The sequence below is a fragment of the Lactuca sativa genome, chromosome 4, assembly GCF_002870075.4.
Source record: "Lactuca sativa cultivar Salinas chromosome 4, Lsat_Salinas_v11, whole genome shotgun sequence".
In the NCBI taxonomy this organism is placed as follows: domain Eukaryota; kingdom Viridiplantae; phylum Streptophyta; class Magnoliopsida; order Asterales; family Asteraceae; genus Lactuca; species Lactuca sativa.
Window position 1 is genome coordinate 182,787,824 of NC_056626.2, and position 22,224 is coordinate 182,810,047.

The 22,224-nt window shown below is 35.7% G+C and overlaps 1 protein-coding gene across 2 annotated transcripts; it reads left to right on the top strand.

Annotated features, from left to right (window-relative positions):
• The first annotated feature begins 8,320 nt into the window (after positions 1–8,320).
• LOC111900816 (probable 2-oxoglutarate-dependent dioxygenase AOP1) lies at positions 8,321–9,670 on the top strand. Of its 2 annotated transcripts, none has more exons than XM_042901237.2 (3): positions 8,321–8,759; positions 8,860–9,170; positions 9,268–9,405. In XM_042901237.2, the coding sequence occupies exons 1-3, from the start codon at positions 8,395–8,397 to the stop codon at positions 9,360–9,362; spliced, it is 771 nt and encodes a 256-aa protein (XP_042757171.1). In that variant the 5' UTR covers positions 8,321–8,394; the 3' UTR covers positions 9,363–9,405. The 2 variants fall into 2 exon arrangements, with proteins under 2 accessions (XP_042757171.1, XP_023752473.1); XM_023896705.3 differs by having other exon boundaries at positions 8,325–8,759; positions 8,860–9,184; positions 9,268–9,670.
• The last annotated feature ends 12,554 nt before the right edge of the window (positions 9,671–22,224 follow it).

Sequence of the window (22,224 nt, forward strand, 5' to 3'; positions counted from 1 at the left end):
TTTTGTTGGTTTTTTTCTTTGTTTTTACATGTGAGGGATGCGTATCAAATATTCCCAATACAAGGTTTTCTTCTTTAGGGTTTTGACCGGTAAAGTGCTAAGTAATATAAAGCACACACACTGATTTATCTCGTTCACAAGATTAAGGTATTTATTCTATATCCACAAATGAAATAAAAAAGCTTCTTAATTTTGTAATAATGTTTACAATTACATCGAGATTTATAGTCAACTATTTGATTTTGACAATAAAACTATTAGGTATACAATTTGGACTCTAAAATTGCACGAGTTAGGTCCAAAAGAAATTACTTCTTTGGCATTGACTCCTGCCCCAGGACTAGGGATAGAGTTAAAATTTAAGAATAACAGGATGGAGTCACGATTTAAGAATAAGAAGTGCTGAGAGCCTCACATCCTAATAGTATATTAAGACATAATATTATACCCAAATAAAGTAATAGAGGCTAAAAATTTAAAAGAGAAGTTAACAAAGAAAAATTCATTTAAATAAAAGTTAGAGTAAATTACACGATTCGTCTATAACGTAAGTGTCAAATTGCACATTGAGTCCCTATTTTCAAAAATTAACTCGGAAAGTCCCTCATTTGTTTAAATTTCGCACGCTTCATCCCTAATTTCATTAGCTAGACATAAAAAGACGATTTTGCCCTTATCTTTATCTTTTTGATTTATTTTTATTTGTTAGTTATATTTAATTAATTAAATATTTATTTGTTTATTTAAAGTAATGTACCCCACCACATATACCCTCTTTATCTCTTTATCTCTTCATTCAAGCACGAATCAATTAGAAGTCTGTGTTCTCCTCTTTGTCGCCGGTGACTGTGAATCTCATTTTTCCGACTTAATGAGAAAAAGGAGATAGATGAGAATGAGGAAGGAGCACCATGAATCTCATTTTTCTTGCTTAGGTGTTGCAATACATACAATGGAGGAGGAGATGCATCTAGTGACCTCCACTCTCTAGCCAGCCATTGACCTCCATCTCCGACTACCTACCATCACCTCCAACCACCTACCAGCGCTCACGTCTACTAAACATCAAAGAAGATGAAGGGTTCCGACCAGTTTTAGCTTCCACAACCCTTTGCCTCCAACAACCACCACCATTTGCCTTCAACAGCCACCTGTAAAGAGCCCCAAACCAAACCAAAATAAAAAAAGAAACTTGAAATTGGTTCTAGAAAATAAAATCGAAACTGGTTTAGAAACTAAAATCGAAATCAAAATCCTACGTATGGTGGTTGTCTTCTTCTCCGGAAATCACTTCCATAAAAAACAAAGGAGCTTTCAAAGAAATTAACGAGAACAGGAGACTCAGTGCAAAAAAACTCCACCCGAACCTATCTTGTTCCACTCTTCCTTCGTCTTCTCCGACCACTCTACGAGTTGCAGGTATGGTGGTGGCATCGTTTTAGCTACGTCGTTGGAGGCGTTCAGATCTGATACATGGAGGTGAAGATTTGAAGAGATGATGAAGACCTCAGATCTGATACAGGGTTGTGGATGCAAGTGATAAAAGAAAGGGGGAGGAGAAAGATAAAGGGAAATGGAATAATATCAGTTTCGTGATGGTTGTTTCCGGCAGGAGAAGCGATGTGCAGGTGGAGTGAAGCGCTGGCGGTGGTGGCTCCAACAACCCATTTCTCTCTAGCTCCAGCAACCCATGTGAAGAAGATGAACCGACTGGGATTGAATGGTGTGGGTAGGATTAGGGTAGATGGTAAGTGTTTGGGGGGTGGTGGGCTCATTTTTTGTTTTCTGGATTTTTTATTTTTCTTTCAAAATTTTAATAACAAACAAATCATAAATATATCACAAAAAATAAAAAGGGTAAAATAGACATTTTATGTCCGTCAGGGACGATCCGAGTTAAAAAAAATACATTGCATGGATAGTCCGAGTTAATTTTTGAAAATAGGGACTCAACGTGCAATTTAACACTTGGACAAAGGGACGAATCGTGTAATTTACTCTAAAAGTTACATCAATCATTATAAGAATCAATATTCAAAAGTTTTCAACCTTCCATAAACACATATTTTAATAACAAAAAAGAAATCAATGTTCTGATAAAAAAGAAATAAAAATAGGATGCTATAATACACAAATAAAACTAGAATTGAGCAACGGAACCGGGTACCTACTTTTGAAATTGTGGGTTCCAAAATTGGAACCCACAAAACCAGTTTCATTTCGGTTCTCAAAGTTTGGAATCGATTTTCCGGTCCCGATTATTATATTTTGGTGTTGCTACCCGTTGGGTAGTCGGTTCCAATTCCTGTATAGGATACTTGGAACCAGTGGGTACCCGCTGTTTTTTTTAGTAAAAATATGTTTTTAATTATACATATCGATAGTAATTATAAATAGGGAAAATGACTTACGAATGTAACTATCTTTTCGTCTTGTTCACGTTTAGGTAACTTTATTTTTTTTGTACACATTTGACAATTTAACTTGTTAATTGTGTTCACATATTATCATTGTCACCTGCTGTACCAGGTGACAATGGTAATATATGAACACATTTAACAAGTTAAATGGTCAAATATGTACAAAAAATAAAGTTGCCTAAATGTGAACAATTTTTTTTCTTACAAATTTCTTAAGATTTTTTTTTAGTTTCTTACAATATTTTTATGATATTTTTTCCTATAGAGTTTTCTAATACAATGTTTTAAACTTTACTTACATTTTTTTTAAACTTTTTTTTAAACTTTCATATAATTTGAATACAAGTACTTTTAAACCAAATATTTTATAAATGTTTTAATTTTTTTCTTACAAGTATTTAACTTTTTATTTTTTATTCTTTTACATTTCCATATATACAATTTTTTTTATAACTTCATACATTTATTTATAAACTTTCTTTTACAATATTTTTAAAGTGTTTCACAGATTTTGTATGACAATTTAATATTTTTATAACATTTTAAAATATTTCCGTTAAATACTAGTTTAAAACGTTGTATTAAAAAAAATTAAAACTTTATAAACTTCTAATTAAAAAATATTAAAAAGTTGGAATAATTTTAAAACATTTACATTATATAGATTTTTTGTTTTTTTATTTGCTAAGTAATATTTTATTTTTATTTAAAAAAAAAGACACTTCATACTTATTGTTACATAGTTAATTTATTTAATTTTATTGTTAGATACTATTTACTTAAAAATTTTATATATGCTAAAATACAAAAGAAAAAAATTATAAGAGGCTATATAAATTATTTCACAAAACAAAAATATACTTATTACTTAAAAAGTAAAATTTAAAATTGATCAATATTAAATTAATATTTAGGAAATTATGGATATTTTAAAAATAATGTTTGAAAAAAATAATAACAAACAAATATGAAAAATAAAATCGTTATTAAAAGTGGCGAAAATAACTTATCTGGGTAATTAATTTTTCATTTTGTTCACACTTAGTCAATTTTTTTTTTTTTGTACACATTTGTGACAACCCGAATATTTCATATATGTAATTCTATAGTCAAACCCTTCGTTTGAAAGTCAAATTCATTTCCGCCACCTTTTAGCAAATTTAAAAATTCGCCTTAGCATTCCGAGCTTTTCACACTTAACGATCAAGTCTTAGAAAGTAACCACTAAAGCCCTTAGCACCAAAAATCATGTCATAAACCTCATAAGATAGAGTTCTCAGGCGATAAACTCGGGCGGTAAACTCCGGGGTAGTAAACTCACCCTATATAAGGGTGAGTGAACCTCATTCAAACTCTTTCCACTCTCTCTACCCTCTCTCTACAAAGCCGATTTTGATCCAAAAACGCCCCTTTCAAGCTCCAAACTAGTAAGTGATCTATCCTAACTTGTTGTTTAGCTTGTTTAACATGCAAATTTGCGTTTAAAACATCCAAAAGCCTCAAAATCATGTGTTTACAGCCCAAGAACTTTCTTGGACCGCAAACACCCATAAATGGGGTTTTGAAGCCCCAAAATCCTTCCAAATCACTCCTAGTGCTTAGCTATGACTTAAGGGCTTGCATGTACGAGTTTAGAACACCAAATCTTGTCATTTGAGGAGTAAACATGAGTTTACAGCCCAAGAACATTCTGGGACCGTAAACCCCTCTTCATAGGCTGTGAACACCATTTAAGGTGTTAAATTTCCCTTAAACACCTCCTATGGATTGAGGTAATGTCTAGAACCAACTACCATCGAAGTAGGACCCTTAAACACCAAGGAAACCATGAACTTAGGAGATTACGGCCGTAAACCCCCAAGGATTAGTCCATGGGCCGTAAACTCCCTTAAGGAGGTCAAATGATGCCCTAACTTCCCCATATGGCTTGGAATAATGCATAGAACCTTGTATTCTTTCATTTAAGACCTTAAATCATGAAGTAAGGGGACAAGTAAGAGTTCACGGCCGTAAACTCTATGTTTACAGCCGTAAACTCCCATAAATGGTCTATTGGGGACTTAGTCACTTCCTATGCCCTAGAATTGAACCTAGCCTAATTCCACAAGTGTTGTAAGACCTTTAAACATCCAAGAACACACCACCCACGAGTTTACGGCCGTAAAATCATGGGGATATGGTCATTGGGCCGAAATCTCCTCTAAGAGTTTACTCTTGAAAAGTAAACTCCCTAACTAGGCCATACACCCCCTTGTTGCAACCCAATAGCCTCCTAGCACTTGACCGAAGTGTTTTTCCGCACATTAGGATGCTTATACGTGTTTAATTAGTGTTATAATCACTAATTATATGTAAACATATGTCTTCATATGTTATTAGGTCATTAAGTGTGTTCAAGTCTTTACTTGACACCCAACACTCAACCGACACCTCCATCCGATCCACTGGCAGCAGGTGAGTTTATACCCCTGAAATAACCTTTTAATTGATTTTAACTGCTTTTATAGGGGGGGGGGAATACAAGTAGAACTGTACAGTTATTAGATAAATCACATGTGATTAATAACTGTATAGCAAAATAGATTTTGCATGTTAAACTGTTTTATCCAGATTAAGATTTCCAAATCATGTTTTCGAGTCTTGTTAAAGTATAAATATCCCTTTTTAGATCATTAAAGGTTATCCAAAGTTTTTCAAAGTTTGTTTACTAAAGAGACATCCAGTCGTAATTTCTTTTTTATAGGTTTTCCAAAGGTTTTCTTCACTTAAACTGTTTTATAAAACTCATTTTCAAAGCTGTTTATGAAAATTTTTTCAAAGGATTTCCAATGGTTTTCAAAACTTGTTTTACAAAATGACACTAAGTCGTAAATTTCTTAAGTGTAAAGGTTTTTCCAAAAGTTTTACCAAAGTTTTCTTCTATGCTTTTATTTCGTTAAATGCATGCCTATATTTGTATAGTTATATAAATAATGTTTAAAGGACTTAGGAACGCTAGTTCGCCCCATTTCCTTTTCCTCGTTGGGATGTGGTCTAGTGGGTATCGGTTATCTGTCCGAAGGTCATTTAAACATTAATTATATATCATGTATACATGTATGGACATAAAAGCCCTCTATTTCTCTCTCTCTCTCAGCCCATTCATCGCCTTGAGTAGTATAGGCATCCTTCTATTATTCATGTTTCTAGAACCCTAGTAATCATTATAGGAATAGTTAGGAGACTCTATCTCTCTCTCTCTCTCTCTCTCTATCTCTATCTCTCTCTCTTTTACTTTAGAATGTGACACACTATTTCCCTCTACGACGCTTCATTGCGCCAACGCCGTGTAACCAGAGTCTCCGGGAAGGAGAGCGAACATTATGTGTATAGATCTATACGAGACTGACACTCCCACACCCAGACTACTAGCTACAATCCGCGCCGGTAAGGCCCATGGGTGACATAATGCCACTACCTCTACGCGTGACCTGGAGGGTCATCGGATACTCTATCGTCGATCAGCATGGTTACATACGAGTTCACATTCACCCTTTGTTTTAGACTTTGCTAGCTGTATCGTTCATTCGATGCTGTCTGGAGTATGTATTTCCTTGTTTTAGACTTTGCTAGCTGTATCGTTCATTCGATACTGTCTGGAGTCTGTATTTCCTTGCTTTAGACTTTGCTAGATGTATCGTTCATTCGATACTGTCTGGAGTCTGTGCTTCCTTTTGTTAGACTGAGCCAGGCGTATCATTCATTCGATACTTTCCTGGAGTCTATGATTTCTTTTGCTTTAGTCAGCAGTATTACTGTTGAGGTATATGTTATTTTTCCCCTAGTATTTTTACTTGTGGTTTTTCTCATAATTTCTTTAAAGTCAATATTGTATTTTGGTAATGATAGTATTTTGGGGAAAATTACTACTTAAAACATAAATCTGTCGGGTCTTGGTAGAAGACTGCTTTTATTTAGAAAATATAAGGTTTTCTGGAAGGAACGCCAATATACTATAGATTCTAGATTACCGTCTTTCATAAAGTTGCTTTGAACAAAAATGTGTATTTATACAAATGACACTAAATACTTATGGACTCACCAGCATTATAAATTGCTGATACTCGCTTTCAAAATAACTTGTATTCTCAGGTCATCGATAGACAGGTACATCCAGAGAGCTTTTGTGAAGACAGCCTAGTACCGAGCTGCATCTATGTTATGTTTTGTAATTACTTTGATATTACTATGACATGTAACCTATGTGAAATTATTACTATTAATGCAATGGTTGTTGTACTTTGATTACTATACTGCATATGTTGTGATACTTGACATGACGTCATCCACCCCAGAACGTTTCCACCATTCCGGTTTTGGGGTGTGACAACATTTAACTATTTAACTTGTTAATTTGTTCACAAATTATCATTATCACCTGCTATAGCCGGTGACAATAGTAATATATGAACACATATAACAAGTTAAATGGTCAAATGTGTACAAAAATAAAAAAGTTATCTACATGTGAACAAAGCGATAGAGATGATTACCTTGGTAAGTTATTTTCCCTTAAAAATAATATAACTTTTAAGTAATTAAAAAATTAGTTATATATTTTTTTCTAAATAACTTTGTTGTGCTCTAAAGGAAATTAACTAGAAATTGGTATTATATTACAAGAAATGGATTTGGTTATAATGTATATGTTGAGTTGTTAAATTTTGTTTAGAGACTATTCATAACTTAGGTTTAAAAAAAAAGGAAAACGAAATATATAAACAAATGTTTGAATGGAAAATCAAGCAGAGAGAATTAGTGGTTAAAGCCTCAAAGGTAAAGGTGTTCATTTGGATTTGATAGATATGTTCGATTCGATCGGATCAAGTGGATCCAAATTGATTTCGATTTTCAAACATGGATCCAAATTGATTTCGGTTTTCAAACATGGATCCAAATAGTCTTAGACAACTACTAAGAAAAATATATTATAACTTAAGATTCCACAGGCAAAAAAACTTTTTGAGTAGAAATATAATACATAATAAAGTATTACTATATTGGATGAAACGTTATAATTAAAAAAAATATTTAGTAAATTTATAAATGATTAAAGAGATATATTAAAAATAAATTATATAAATAAATAAAGAAATTATTATTCGATTATTGTTTTATAAATCAAAATCAACCCGAAATCCAAAATAATAATTCGGTTTTGCCCAAAACCAATCTAAAAATCTGAACCAAACAACCTGATTCAAATTATCCAATTAAAAAATTTGGTTTTATCCAAATAATAAACAAACCTACTCAAAATCAAAAGATATACAAACCCCAAACACATGGTTAATAACAATTTTGCATATCTGTTGCCATCCACTTCCACTTCATCGTATCTCCATATATCTCCGTCCGACCAAAAATTCACGTCATTGCCTTTCTTACTAAATTTATAAATAACCATTGGTAAAATATAAAAAAACCGGGTATCCAGAACCGGAACCAGTTCCAAGTTGTTCGGAGTTCCAGGACTGGTTACAAAGTCCAAATAACCGGTGTGGGCGGTTCCAGTTCCGATTAAGAATTGCCGGTTTCAATTTCTAACAAATTAATTTGGATACCTACCTATGCTTACCTCTAATTACAACTAAGGTCAAGTTTTGCCATCTCAAGTTTCGTTGGGACAATTATTTGACTATATGCATGATAACTCGCATTAACATTCAAAACTTTCGTCCGATTGGAACCGCCCCACATTTGAAAATAACTCCACCAAACCCAAGCATTAATAGTATCCACAAAAAATTGTGCATTCATTTAAAATGAAAATAGGTAGGATCGCGACATTACGTGCATATTAAAAAGTCTAATAATACCTTAATATGAGGAATATGACATATACAAAAAATCTGTATTCCAACCATATAAAGTAATAAGATTTGGAGACGGAAAATACATCCTATTATAGACACAATCCAACGTCGATGAAATAATGGCAGCGCCCAAGCTTTCCGTTATCGACTTCTCTTTGAAAAGCTTAAACTCTACACCAAGTTCTTGGATCACAACATGCAGTCATGTTATGCGTGCTCTTGAAGAGCACGGTGTTTTCATTGCCATGTACGACGGTGTACCGCAGGAGCTTGACGACATGATTTTCCATGCATCACGAGATCTATTTGATCTTCCTACCGAAGTCAAAGTCCTAAACACTTCAGATGCACCATATCATGCTTACATTGGGCAAATTCCCGCTATGCCTATGTACGAAAGCTTAGGTATTGAGAATGCAACAACCAAAGAAGCAGTTGAAATATTCACAAAACTCATGTGGCCTTCTGGAAATAAAAGTTTCTGGTAATTAAGGTTTCTTATCTTACGTCTTAAAGCTAATGAATAGAAGATCACTACGTGTCTTTATATCTTTGTTTGATACTTTGATTCACGGTTTTTTCAGTACAAGTGCATCGATGTTCTCCAAGGCTGTAGCAGAACTGGATCAGATAGTTTTGCGGATGGTAGCAAAAAGCTATGGAATAGAAGAACACTACGAGTCGCTCCTTGAGTCAACAAATCATGTTCTGCGATTCATGAAGTACTTATGCCCTAAAGAGAACGAGGAAAATCCTCTAGTCCTTCGTCCTCACACTGATAAGAGTCTCATGACAATTCTTCATCAAGAACAAGTAAAGGGTCTACAGATACAAACTAAGGACGGACATTGGATCGACGTTGATCCTGCACCCTCATCGTTCATAGTCATGGCAGGTGATGCTTGCATGGTAGGTAGCGATCGATATACTAACCAGTCTCACTGTTAATATTATGCATATGTATGAAATTTAAGGTGTTTTCATTCTCTTAGGCATGGACAAATGGAAGAATCGAAGCACCATGTCACAGGGTGATTTTGCAGGGAAACCAAGAGCGATTTTCATTGGGGCTATTTTCGTTTATTAGGGATATGAAGATAGAGATACCTCAGAAACTCATTGATGAAGACCACCCTCAACGGTTTAAGGACTTTGATCACTACAAGTACCTTCATTACTATCACTACACCGATGAAGGGAAGAGGTCCACGTGCCCCATCAAATCCTACTGCGGAATTTGATCAGCTGTATATTGTTCAAAATAAATTAAGGTGCCAACATATATAGCACCACATGTATGTTTGATCATATATGTACGTCTTGTTCAAATTGTTTCTTGTTTCTTTGTTCAAGTACTAATTACTAAATATATACATATAAGTAAGTTGTATTGTAGTTTTAAGAACGCTTTCCCAAATCGAAGACATTGGAATCTCGCGTCCATGCAGGAACTTGAGGGGGTTTGCGTCATGCAAATACTATGTTCCTCGTTTTACATAATTAGTGTTTAGGTAACTTCAGTAGTCTTGATTTACTTTCTAGGTGTGTGAATCCTTTATCCTCCTATACGAACATATGTATCAATATATATACCTCAGATGTCACAACTCAAAACTCCAATCCTATAAAGTTTGTAATTAAGAGCTTCCGTAATACAACATAAGCCTATTTTACCTACATGACAAATTATTTATTTATCTATTCTTAAAAAGATGTCTGGATATATATATGTTTATATACTACAAGTGATTATGCGACCTTTTAATTACATGGGTTCCTAGTCCCTTATGGGGTTTGTAGTCGAGTTTGAGATTACTTTGTAAAACATGTCCTACAATTCAACCAATTTAATACTGTAAATTCAATAAATTTAACTGTTTAGTTAATTTCATTCCTCTTTTTTATATCTATCTATCTATTATAATAAAACAGAGTAGTTATTATGGACACAAGTTATTAATTATTCCGAAGCTCCTTACTTTTGTTTTTTTTTCCACCAATTGCATTTACATCAAAATTTACAATTATACCATTTTCGGTTTATCTCGATTACGGCCACCTGCTCCAATTTCGCCTTCTCGCTTTTGGAAACAAAATTACCAATTCAAATTTTAAAATACCCAAATTCTTAGCTTCATTCCTCCTTTAGAATCGATTAAACCCTAAAATGAAACTACCAACCCTCTTCTTCTCCTCTCGTCTTCTTTTCCTCTTTATTTGTAGAAAACCATAAACTTTACGTATTTTCATTTCCTTTAAATGCTTTTAAAATCTTTGTTTTCTTGAACTATCATGCATTCTAAGATGTCTATGAAGAAATTCATTCAAGGTTAATACAATCGCAAACAAGTACAAGCACGTTTAAAGAGATCTATAGGATATGATACATAGGCTATCATTACTATATATATATATATATATATATATATATATATATATATATATATATATATATATATATATATATATATATATATATATATATATATATATATATATATATATATATATATATATATATATATATATATATATATATATATATATATATATATTAAAGCACGTAAAGGTTTCAACAGGAACTTTCCATGTTTATATTTTTTACATTATATTTTTATTTTTTCATAATTTTGTTACTAAAGTTTTAACAAACTTTTCATTTTTATAATTTTGCCACTTTATTTTTACTTCTTCATATTTTTGCCACTAAACTTTCACTTTTACTTCTTTAAAACTCTTTTTCTTTATTTTTTTATAATTTTACCATTTTATTTTTACTTTTTTATAATTTTGCCACTAAAGTTTCAACAAACTTTTTCTCTTTATAGTTTTTGTACTTTACTTTTACTAATTTTGCCACTAAAATTTCAACAAACTTTTCCTCTTTATAATTTCGACACTTTATTTTTTATTTATTTATATTTTTGCCACTAAACTTTCACCCGTGCAACGCACGGACCTTTTCCTAGTTGACATTAATTATTGAGCTAGACATACAAATTAGTGATAAAAATGTTTTATTTTTTATTGGAGAGAGGGGGGGAGGGTTCATACATCAAAAAAAAATTCAACAAAAAAATAAGGGTTTTTATTTCAATCGATCTTTTAAAAAAGATAACAAACACACACTTTTCCAACTTGATCAATTTATTTTCTATGAACTAGTTTATTATAGATACTAGTTTATAACCCATGGGAACCACGGTTATAAAATTAATTAAACTTTTATAGTAAAAACTCAAAACTATTAATCAATTATTTTAAATAAATTATTAATTAAGAGATGTTTTTATTAGTTATATGAAATTATAATTGTTGATTCAAATAAATATGTAAAATTAATATTTAATATATATTAGACATTTTTTATTTGTGAATTAATAAAAACAATAATATAAAATTTAAATTTAAAATTTAAAATAGAGACTAAATACATTGACAAGTACCATCACATTAATGATGATGTCTAATAAATTTAAAATAGAGAACTAATAGATTGACAAGTGTCAACACATTAATTGTGACAACCCGATATTTCGAGACAATATGATGGATCACAAGTCAAATTTAGATCAAAATTTAACATTCCTAAAATCCTATTTGGGTTAAATAAAGTAGTAGGAATCGTATCAAGGTTATCGTACATATAAAGAACCCTAAAATCCGAGTTATAACGAAGAAGTTATAACCAACCGAAGATTCTCAGCAAAACCGGCAACACCGATTAAACGAAAAACGCGAAGTTTCAATACAATAGTTTTTAGCCTTAAGTATCTAAATGAAAGTTGTAGATAACATTAAACCGTAAATGTACTTAAAAAGAACGTCCAAATCTGACTTCGTATGAGGAAATTATGATTTTTCTAAGTTACGGATATAGCAGTAGACAGCTAAAAACTCGAAATAGAGATCGAGAGACTTTTTTCCGACACAAACTAAATGAGAATAGAAGGTCTCAACAATAGTAGCGCAACGGTAAAAAGTCTGACGAAAACGGACGTCGGATGAAGAAGTTATGGATTTATGACGGAGTTTTCGTGTCCCGACCTACTAAAAATAATATAAAGATAATATATCAATAATATACTAAAAATAAAGTCAAAATTAGCCAACGGAGTCTAAACGAGAGTTGTAGGACATAATCTCACCTACGCGTGCATATAAAGAATGTTGAAAACGGAGCTCGGATGCGAAAGTTATGAATTTTTGAAGTCCGGACACGAATCCCGACTCTGTGTCAGAACTCACGACGTGAGCCCCTTGAATGACTCTTCCAGAGCCACTTGACGTGTGACGCATGCCATGACGATTTGGGACGAAACTCACGACGTGAATTATGAAAACTCACGACGTGAGACCCAAAATTCACCCTATAAATAGGAATCGAGGGCAGCCGGCTTTGGTTGTTCATGTCTATCATTTATCCTACTTCTACACACTATTAAGCCCCTCTAAACTACCCCGAAGCCCCGGTAACACCTCCAACACACGACGCAAGTCCCGAAGTCCCGAGTTTTCCGAGAAATCGACTTCTTTCCAATCGAAGTTCTGCTCGACTTTCGTCTCACCTTCTTCAATCTATCAAGTGAGTTCATACCCTTATAATCCACACTTTTAAATGTTTTATAAATTCTTTTATATGCTTTTAAGGGGGGAAATACAAGTAAAACACACGATTATTATCGTGTGTTATATAAAGCTTCATTATATGCTTTTTATCAACGGAATCATATGTGATTTATAACTATTATAGAGAAAATTTTGTATGTAAAATATATCACGATAACATCATATCTTTTGAAATGAAAAATGTTGTTATATATGTATAAATCAAACACTCTGCTTATACTGTATGTATATGTGTCCATCTTAGGCACTACAAAAATTATACTTTTCATAACAAGTGAGCATTTCACTAGGGATTACTATACAAACGAGACACACTTTTAGAAAACTATAATAGGTATAGTTTTATGAGAACATCACGAACTTTTACATACTAGAAATACTATTTCAAGGAGATACATTCATATACAAGAACAAACGAACATTTTCATATGTACTTCAAATAGTTTTCACAAACGTTTTTACATGTTAAAACACTTTTAGAAACTGTCTTACAAACTGTAGGTTTCCTTTTTGAATCTGTTATAGTTGTGCTTCAAACAAAGGTTTTCTCACACTTAAACTGTCTTGTCAAACGGTTTTCGAATCGTTTTATAAACTAACATCAAGTCATAAATTCTTATTTATTAAACTTTTCAAAGGTTTTACAAAACTTCTTTTATGCTTTTATATTATAAATTGCATGCCTCTATATGTATAGTTATATAAGAAATGTTTAAAAGACTTAGGAAGGCTATCCACCCTGTTTCCTTTTCCTCGATTTGGATGTGGTCTGGTGGGATATCGGGTACCCGTCCGAAGGTCGTTTAAATATTAGTTATATATCATGTGTACATATATAGTCATAAATGTACCATCAGTTAATTCAGTTCCGACGCTCTTGGGTAGCAAGGGTGTATAAACCTACTTGGACACTCATCAATTACATTCTAGTAAACTATTATAGGAATAGTTTAGGGGATACAAAACATTATCCCTATTACAAGAAATTACACCAGAGTTAGTTCATTCATGAGTCTAGACTACAATGCTATATGAAGGGATACTCTTACAAAGATTCCTCTTACATGGACACACTTATATGGATACTCTTACAGAGATTCCGCTTACATGAATACGTTTACATAGATACGCTTAGATGAGTACGTTTACGTAGATAATATATGATGAGTTAGTATTATATATTATATGTGTAGATACTGTTATATAGTTCTCCTTCGTATCTTTACCTTGTGATACAATCACATCATCGATGAGATAGATTGGACTTTATATCCTAGTACCAAAGGATACTTTGTGGGACTAACCATTCCTATCACCACTGTTAGCTACAGAGGTAAATGAACATCTACAGATGTTTTTGGTTGATACCATTACAGGTATACTTAAGGGACTAACTATTCCTAAACCCGACTGTTAGCAACAGAGGTAAATGCACATCTACGGATGTCTACGGTTGAACCATTTACGACGAGTTTCCACGCCGTGTGTATCTTAGTACCAAAGGATACAACATAAGTTATTATATTATTATTATTATTTTGTTTTATAATAATAGTTAAACAGGGAAAAACCGTCACATTTTCAAGTGATGCGTACTTTCAAAACAGTCAGGTCTTGGTTAAAGACTACTTTCAAAACATTCGGGTCTTGGTAGAAGACTAACTTTTTATACTAGTAGGAAATATGGGATTTTCTAGGGTTTTCATACTTATACTAAATGTTTCATCAAACATTCACCAGTCTTTCATAATAACTTTTCAAAGCAATAACATTAAAATACTTATGTATTCACCAGCTTTATTGCTGATACTCACTTTCAAAATAACTTGTATTCTCAGGTTACAAATAGACAAGTACCGATGCAAGGTTTAGAGAAGACGGAGCAGTCAAGACTCGTCTTTTAATTTGAGTATTCGTTATGTTGTTTTATACTATGAAAGAACACATTTGTAAGCTGAATTATTCTATTAATGCAATGGATGATGTTGTTGCTTGTTTACTACTTTACATTGTTGTGATACATACATGACGTCCTCCGCCCCAGAACGTTTCCGCCGTTCTCGGTTTTGGGGTGTGACAGATTGGTATCAGAGCATTGTTTATAGTGAATTGAGTATTTCAACCCATAAAAGATATACTAACTATAAATATAATGGGATTAAAAATACTCTGACTTAGAGTTTATACTTCTAAATAATAAAATATTTAAGTAAGTATACGTGCCTGCATTCATACTAAAATCGGTGTCACAATGACAAGAACAAAAGTATTACGATTGTTGAATATCACAACTAAGCTTAGGGATGTATAGTCAGTCTTGGGAGTGACATAGCCTGATCAACTATGCTGGTCCGGGGAATGATTAGCATATGCCCAAGAATGTTTGTGATGTAGCAACAATTCTATAAACTTACCAACATTACCAAAATGAGAACATTATAACAGAACCTAAGTCTAAAATACCATAGGGGTGTTTTGTGTTACCATAATTACTTACTTGAGAACTAAAAAGGATCTTCATTACTAAGTTGATAGTTGCTAAGTGGATACACTAAGGCTATTTGTAACTAGGATGTTATAGACTTAGAATCGGTGAAGTTTTTGCTTTACCCTTATTCCTTGTGAATTTGGAGTTAAGGTCACTTATTCGAAAGCCTATTCTGTGTTGATTACATATGACTGGTATGCACTTTACAAATAACGATGTAACTAATGAAGATTTTCTAATAATTATCTAGATAGTTCATCTAATAATTATTTCCTTACCCCAATTCTCGCGTAGATAACATAACTGAACTCCATCCCCACGGCAACCCGTACCTTCCGAACAAAGGCAATGTTGGATGGTTTGAAGAAGAACTAGAGAGTGATCATCCAAACCCTCTGAATGATCACCATGTTGAAGACCTTTTGGATGTTGATAACTCCGAACCCGAGGTTGAGAACCTACCCCAGGCAGCTCCCATTCCAATTCCTAACCCCCGTCCGGCTTTTCATGGCCCGACGCCCCCTTGGGTAGAATGTTTGGAGATAGGGAGCGAAGAGCAAGATCAACCTATGTCATTTGATGGGGACCGAAGTTTCTACGACACAAGTAAAGGAAGCTCAGCAGACAAAATTCTTCCAATTCTGGCCCGTAGAGTTGCCCGAAATGAAATTCAGGGCAGGACGGCTCTCCAACGTATCTAAGAGGTTAATGCCAATGCCAGAATGCATACCATTCGCACCAATCACCTTGATCACAAGTGAGAGATCCGAGAGAAACCATGAGACCCTGCTGCAAGCACTAGCTGAAACCCGAGCCGAAGTCATAGAGCTCCAAGTACACCAGAAGGTGTACGAAAGATACCTGCTTGATATAGAACATCAACTAGCCGAACTAAGGGTTCACCATAAGGGTGATCGTCGCCAGTAGTAAATGCTTTACTTTATTTTCCTTGTAAAAAGGGATCATTTTCTGTCTATGCCTGATGTGGCATTTTCTATGAAACTATCTTGTACTGTAAGTACATTTGGTTAGGTCTTTATGATGTCAAGAACTATCTCCTATGGATATGATGTAAGACCTTTTACAAGGTCATTTTCCCGAACTTTTACGTCATGAATATCAAAGATATTGACAGTCGGCTAACTTTTGTGTCATTCTTTATTCAAGTACTCTTATCATACTTTCATTGGAGTCTATTTGAAACATGCTTTAGTCAAGTCATTGGACCATAGTAATTTAGCTCCGGAAACATTTCCAAGTCTCTTTTAGTGGTTGGATCATGTTATTCACCAACCAGCGATTCCTCGGCTTGAACGAAAAGAGTCTTGAGACCATTCTACGAACTTACTTCCACTCATTACTAGGACTGCATCATAGGGATGTAGGTCAACCCTTCATAAACACACTTCCACTTAGTGCTAGGATTGCATCATAGGGATGTAGGTCAAACTTTCGAGAACATAGTCTTACTCTTTACTTGAACAATCGAAGTACATCTAGAGTCAACCAGAATCGATCACAAAATATTTATCTTTCGTGTTACAGAATCATGTCGTCATCTGGAAACAATCAGCCGAGCAACGAAACCCCTATCCTCCATATCGACGCCGCTACATTACAAGCTGTAGTAGCAGCTGCTGTGACAACTTTCCTTACACACATCAACTCAGGCAACACAAGCAAGACCGACAAAGGAGTCGAGAGTTCCGATGGTAGTACCAAACCGGGAAACCAACAAATGGCAACAGTCATAGACTTGCGAAGCCATAAGACCGAAAGGAAGAGACGATATCGTCAATCCCTAAAGGAGCGTAAGAGACCCCAAAGACTTGCCATGCCACAGAAACAAGTGTCAACTCCTACAGAACGCTTTAGGAAGCAATTTCCAAGGTGGTGTAATGAGGAAGGCACTCGTGTCCACATAACACTGGCTAAACATCTCCCTCCCGCCACCAAGGCTAGCACTAGCCAGTCATGCCACCAATGCGGGGAGATAGGGCACCTCAAGAAGGATTGCCCTATAACAAAGAACTCTGGCATAGACGGTAGGATTCTCAGGATCACAGTTGTAGGAGAACCTACTCCGAACCCACGTTAATGTAATTTAGGCGTTTCGTTGTAACAGACTTATAAACCATCCAAAACTAGTGCAACCAGATTCTTATCTTTTGCGGGATCCCGTCGGTATAGGGATGCTCGTGCTGCGTATACTTGCCTTTTGTAGTATACCGTATTCGCAGCAATAGTCTTGTAGTAGTCTAAAGTACTGTAACTCTGTTGATGGTTTCACGGTTGTGTTTTGTCTGTAAACATCTTATGTTCAAATCTAATGTCTTTAAGTTTCCTTATGATTCCGACATTATCATACGACTTGATTCAATTTGATTCTCACAAAAACAGCTTCATACGTACATCTCTTTCTTCGAAATCGCCTTTCCAGCGAAGCCGTCATATCAGAACACCAAGTACTCATGAATGGAGTACCTCATAGTTCTTTTCCTTTCCGAAGAAATCCCTGAAGTGCCACTCGTACAGTACGTCAAGTTCAAATCCAAAGATCCATACGGTTGATCTGTCGCTGATGAATGTATACATAGGGGTGATATATAATCAAGGTTCTACAGGTTTAGAATTGACGATTCCACTTTAACTTCTTTTTCCTCGATGGGATGTGAGCTTAAAGAAGAATCAGTTATTCGACTACCTTTTCAATCTTAATTATATACGACTCGTATACACGAGATTGTGATCGTTGAACCATGTATGAATTCTAATATGAACTTCAGGACGGAGACTGCCCAAGACTACGAGTGATCGTGCTGCTATGCGAATAAACTTAGAAGCCAAACACATGCCCTTCCTGTCGATTGGGACAAGAGAGACAGATAGAACAAAAGTACCTATCCTTTTTCCTTAATTCATGAGTAATCATACTTTCTTTTAGATCTTCACGACATCTAATCAACCACAAGGTTCTGACGTCATAATCAGTATGAATTGGCTGTGTTCTTATGCAAGAGGAAAGGTCACTGCCTATACCTCAAGACAACTTAAGACACAGGAAGTTAACTATACAACACATGATCTTGAGTCAGGAGCAGCGGTAATTGCTTTGAAGATCTGGAGACACTACTTGTAGGGTACAAGATGTACTATTCTCATAGTCCACAAAAAACATTCAAAATACGTTCGACCAAGAAGAGTTATCACGCCAGTGAAGTCAAACGAAAGAAGCAAAGTTGTATCCCGATAGTGAAAGGTTTGCTGGAATGCCAAGCGAGAAACCGAGTTCACTTAAGAACACTAGAAGCAAATAAAACTTCTAACCGTAGCATGATTATCAATTCTGTTTAAACTCAAATTTCAGGACGAAATTCCCTCTAACGGGGGGATGATGTGACAACCCGATATTTCGAGACAATATGATGGATCACAAGTCAAATTTAGATCAAAATTTAACTTTCCTAAAATCTTATTTGGGTTAAATAAAGTAGTAGGAATCGTATCAAAGTTTTCGTACATATAAAGAACCCTAAAATCCGAGTTATAACGAAGAAGTTATGACCAACCGAAGATTCTCGGCAAAACCGACAACACCGATTAAATGAAAAACCCGAAGTTTCAATAAAATAGTTTTTAGCCTTAAGTATCTTAATGAAAGTTGTAGATAACATTAAACCGTAAATGTACATAAAAAGAACGTCCAAATCTGACTTCGTATGAGGAAGTTATGATTTTTCTAAGTTACGGATATAGTAGTAGACAGCTAAAAACTCGAAATAGAGATCGAGAGACTTTTTGCCGACACAAACTAAATGAGAATAGAAGGTCTCAACAATAGTAGCGCAACGGTAAAAAGTCTGACGAAAACGGACGTCGGATGAAGAAGTTATGGATTTATGACGGAGTTTTCGTGTCCCGACCAACTAAAAATAATATAAAGATAATATATCAATAATATACTAAAAATAAAGTCAAAATTAGCCAACAAAGTCTAAACGAGAGTTGTAGAACATAATCTCACCCACGCGTGCATATAAAGAACGTCGAAAACGGAGCTCGGATGCGAAAGTTATGAATTTCTGAAGTCCGGACACGAATCCCGACTCTGTGTCAGAACGTCGAAAACGGAGCTCGTATGCGAAAGTTACACATTTTTGAAGTTTTTGGCACACACTTCGAGGCTTATCCGAAGGAGTACGCCCATCGTACGTAGTGCACGCACTCGGATCGACCACGTCGTCCCTACACCCTCTACGACATCCCATCTGAAGACAGGGTCCAGAGACGTCATCGCTGACGTACGCCCCGTGTACGAAGAGTACGTCGAGCGTACTTCGGAGTATGCCCAGCATACGAGGCCTGGCAGCCCACCTATAAATACCTTGCGAGACCTCCGACTTTCCTTGCTCATTTCTCTCTTCTCTCTCACATTTAATCCCCGTTTAGCCTCTCTAGACGACCTTGACACCCCGATTTCATATCCCAGCCCCGACGAAGGTCCGAAGCCCCGAGATTCCCAAGAATCTCGCCACTTTCCAGTCGAAGTGCCGCCCGAGAAAAAGTTTGTTTTCTTCGAATCGTCACACTTTCCAAGTGGGTTCATACCCCTACTTTCTTTTCACTTCTTTTCATATTTCAAGGGGGGATACAAGTGTAATACGAGAAAAACTCATCGTTTTATACAGATTCAAATACACCTGTAACGCCGTAAATTTCAAAACAATTTTTCGCATTTTATAAAAACATAATTCATTCATTATTTATAAAAACATCATTGTTTAAAACTCAATTCATGACATATATCAATCCCAAGATCTCATAACATAAAAATCCCGTGTGTGTATTGATCAAGTCGGCGCCTTCCCGCGATCCTCACTAGTACCTGAAACACATAACACAAAACACTGTAAGCACAAAGCTTAGTGAGTTCCCCAAAATACCATATATAACACATATTAGCCACTCGAGGCTATAACTCTGTGGGTCTGTGCACCCAAACTCTGTGAACCCTCAGGTTCTATCTCTGTGAACCTTCAGGTTCTAACTCTGTAAACATGCACAACATAAATCACATAGAATAATGCAGTGCAACACATAACACATATATAGCATACAAACACTGTATCACATTACTTTGATTACCTACTCAAGGTAAAGTATAGTGAGAAGACTCACCTCGGATATCTCAGTAAATCTCTGACTCGATAAACTCTGGTCTAGCCCCTGCCTAACCACATGAAATAAATACTCTAATTAATACAACCCTCAGGGCTAGGCTAATCTCTCTCTCTCTCTCTACATCCTTTAGGAAGGGTAAAAGACTATCCTACCCTTCCGATGACTCTAAGGTCCAAACATTGACTAACCCTAAAAGTCAACGAAGTCAACGGTCAACCTTGACCAAACTCGCCGAGTGCACAACAGTGACTCGGCGAGTCCACACGTTTTCTTCACTCTCATAGTCATCATTCGACTTACTGAGTCAATCCTCAACTCTGCAAATCATCACTGATCACAATCTATGAAATGTCCCGACCCAACTCGCCGAGTCCGGCTCCTGACTCGGCGAGTACCATCGTGCACTCTGTCATCTAGATTCCCTCTGACTCACCGAGTCACTTCCCCAACTCAGTGAGTCACCAACTGTGTGATTATCAGGAAAACCCTTGTCCTACTCGTCGAGTCGGCTATTGGACTCGGCGATTTCATGCGATGCTCAAGCTGAACTGAGCTCCTGAGGTCAGATCCGCTCCTCTAAACCGTAGATCCAGCTTCCCAAAGCATTATAATCACGTAAAGCTAACATCTTGGTGCTCATGCAAGGGCTCAAAGGCCTTATTTGTAGATATGACCTCTAAAATGACATCCTAAGCTCATAACCCCCATTAACACTCATAAAGCTCAAGGGAAAAGGGTCTCTGGACCTCTTTGGGTCCAGATCTATAGCACCAACATGAGAGGGGACCAATTACTCCATATAACCATCCTCTAAAGGGGCTAAAAAGCCCTAACTCTAAGAATTACACCATAAACTGAAGAAGGGTCGAATGAATACCTCAAAATGAAGTCTCTGAGCCCTGGAATCATTGGATTAGCACCCTTTTCAGCCTCCTCTTGTCTTGGTCCTCTTCTATTTGCAAAAACACTAACAACGATCAAGAAATGACTCTTTTCCTCTCACAAACGCTCTAGCTCACTTAGGGTTTCTCTCTGGGTTCTGGTAGCCGCAAATGACGGCCATAAGGCCCCTTAAATAGGCCCCAAACCCGAGGAATTAGGGTTTCATTAAACAGCGTGGACGCGTCGAGTCCTTGGGGTGGCTCGCCGAGTCCATCCATCCACCCGGATAATGATTCGCGTCTCTACTCGGCGAGTCTACGCATCAACTCGCCGAGTTCTTCCACAAAACTTGAAAGTCAACGAATAAATATAATGCCTGAAATTCCGGATGTTACAATTCTCCCCCACTTGAAACAGTCTTTGCCCTCGAAGACTCATCCCTGAAATAGCTTCGGATGCTGCTCACGCATCTCCCGCTTTGGCTCCCAAGTCAACTCGGATCCTCTCCGATGTTGCCACTGAACCTGCACCAGAGGCACCTCCTTGTTCCTCAGAACCTTGATCTTCCGATCCACAATCGCAACTGGTCTCTCCATGTAGTTCAGGCTCGCATCCACCTGAATGTCCTCTAACGGAACTACCGCCGACTCGTCGGCTATACACTTCCTCAACTGAGACACGTGGAAGGTATTATGAATCCGCTCCAACTCCGCAGGTAGCTCCAAGCGATACGCTACCCTGCCCACCCTCGCGATCACTCTGAATGGCC

Coding starts and splice junctions, on each gene's coding strand:
- LOC111900816 (XM_023896705.3), top strand. CDS start 8,395: ATGGCAGCGCCCAAGCTTTCCGTTATCGACTTCTCTTTGAAAAGCTTA. Junction 8,760..8,859: donor TCTGGAAATAAAAGTTTCTG/GTAATTAAGGTT, acceptor CGGTTTTTTCAG/TACAAGTGCATCGATGTTCT. Junction 9,185..9,267: donor TGGCAGGTGATGCTTGCATG/GTAGGTAGCGAT, acceptor TCATTCTCTTAG/GCATGGACAAATGGAAGAAT.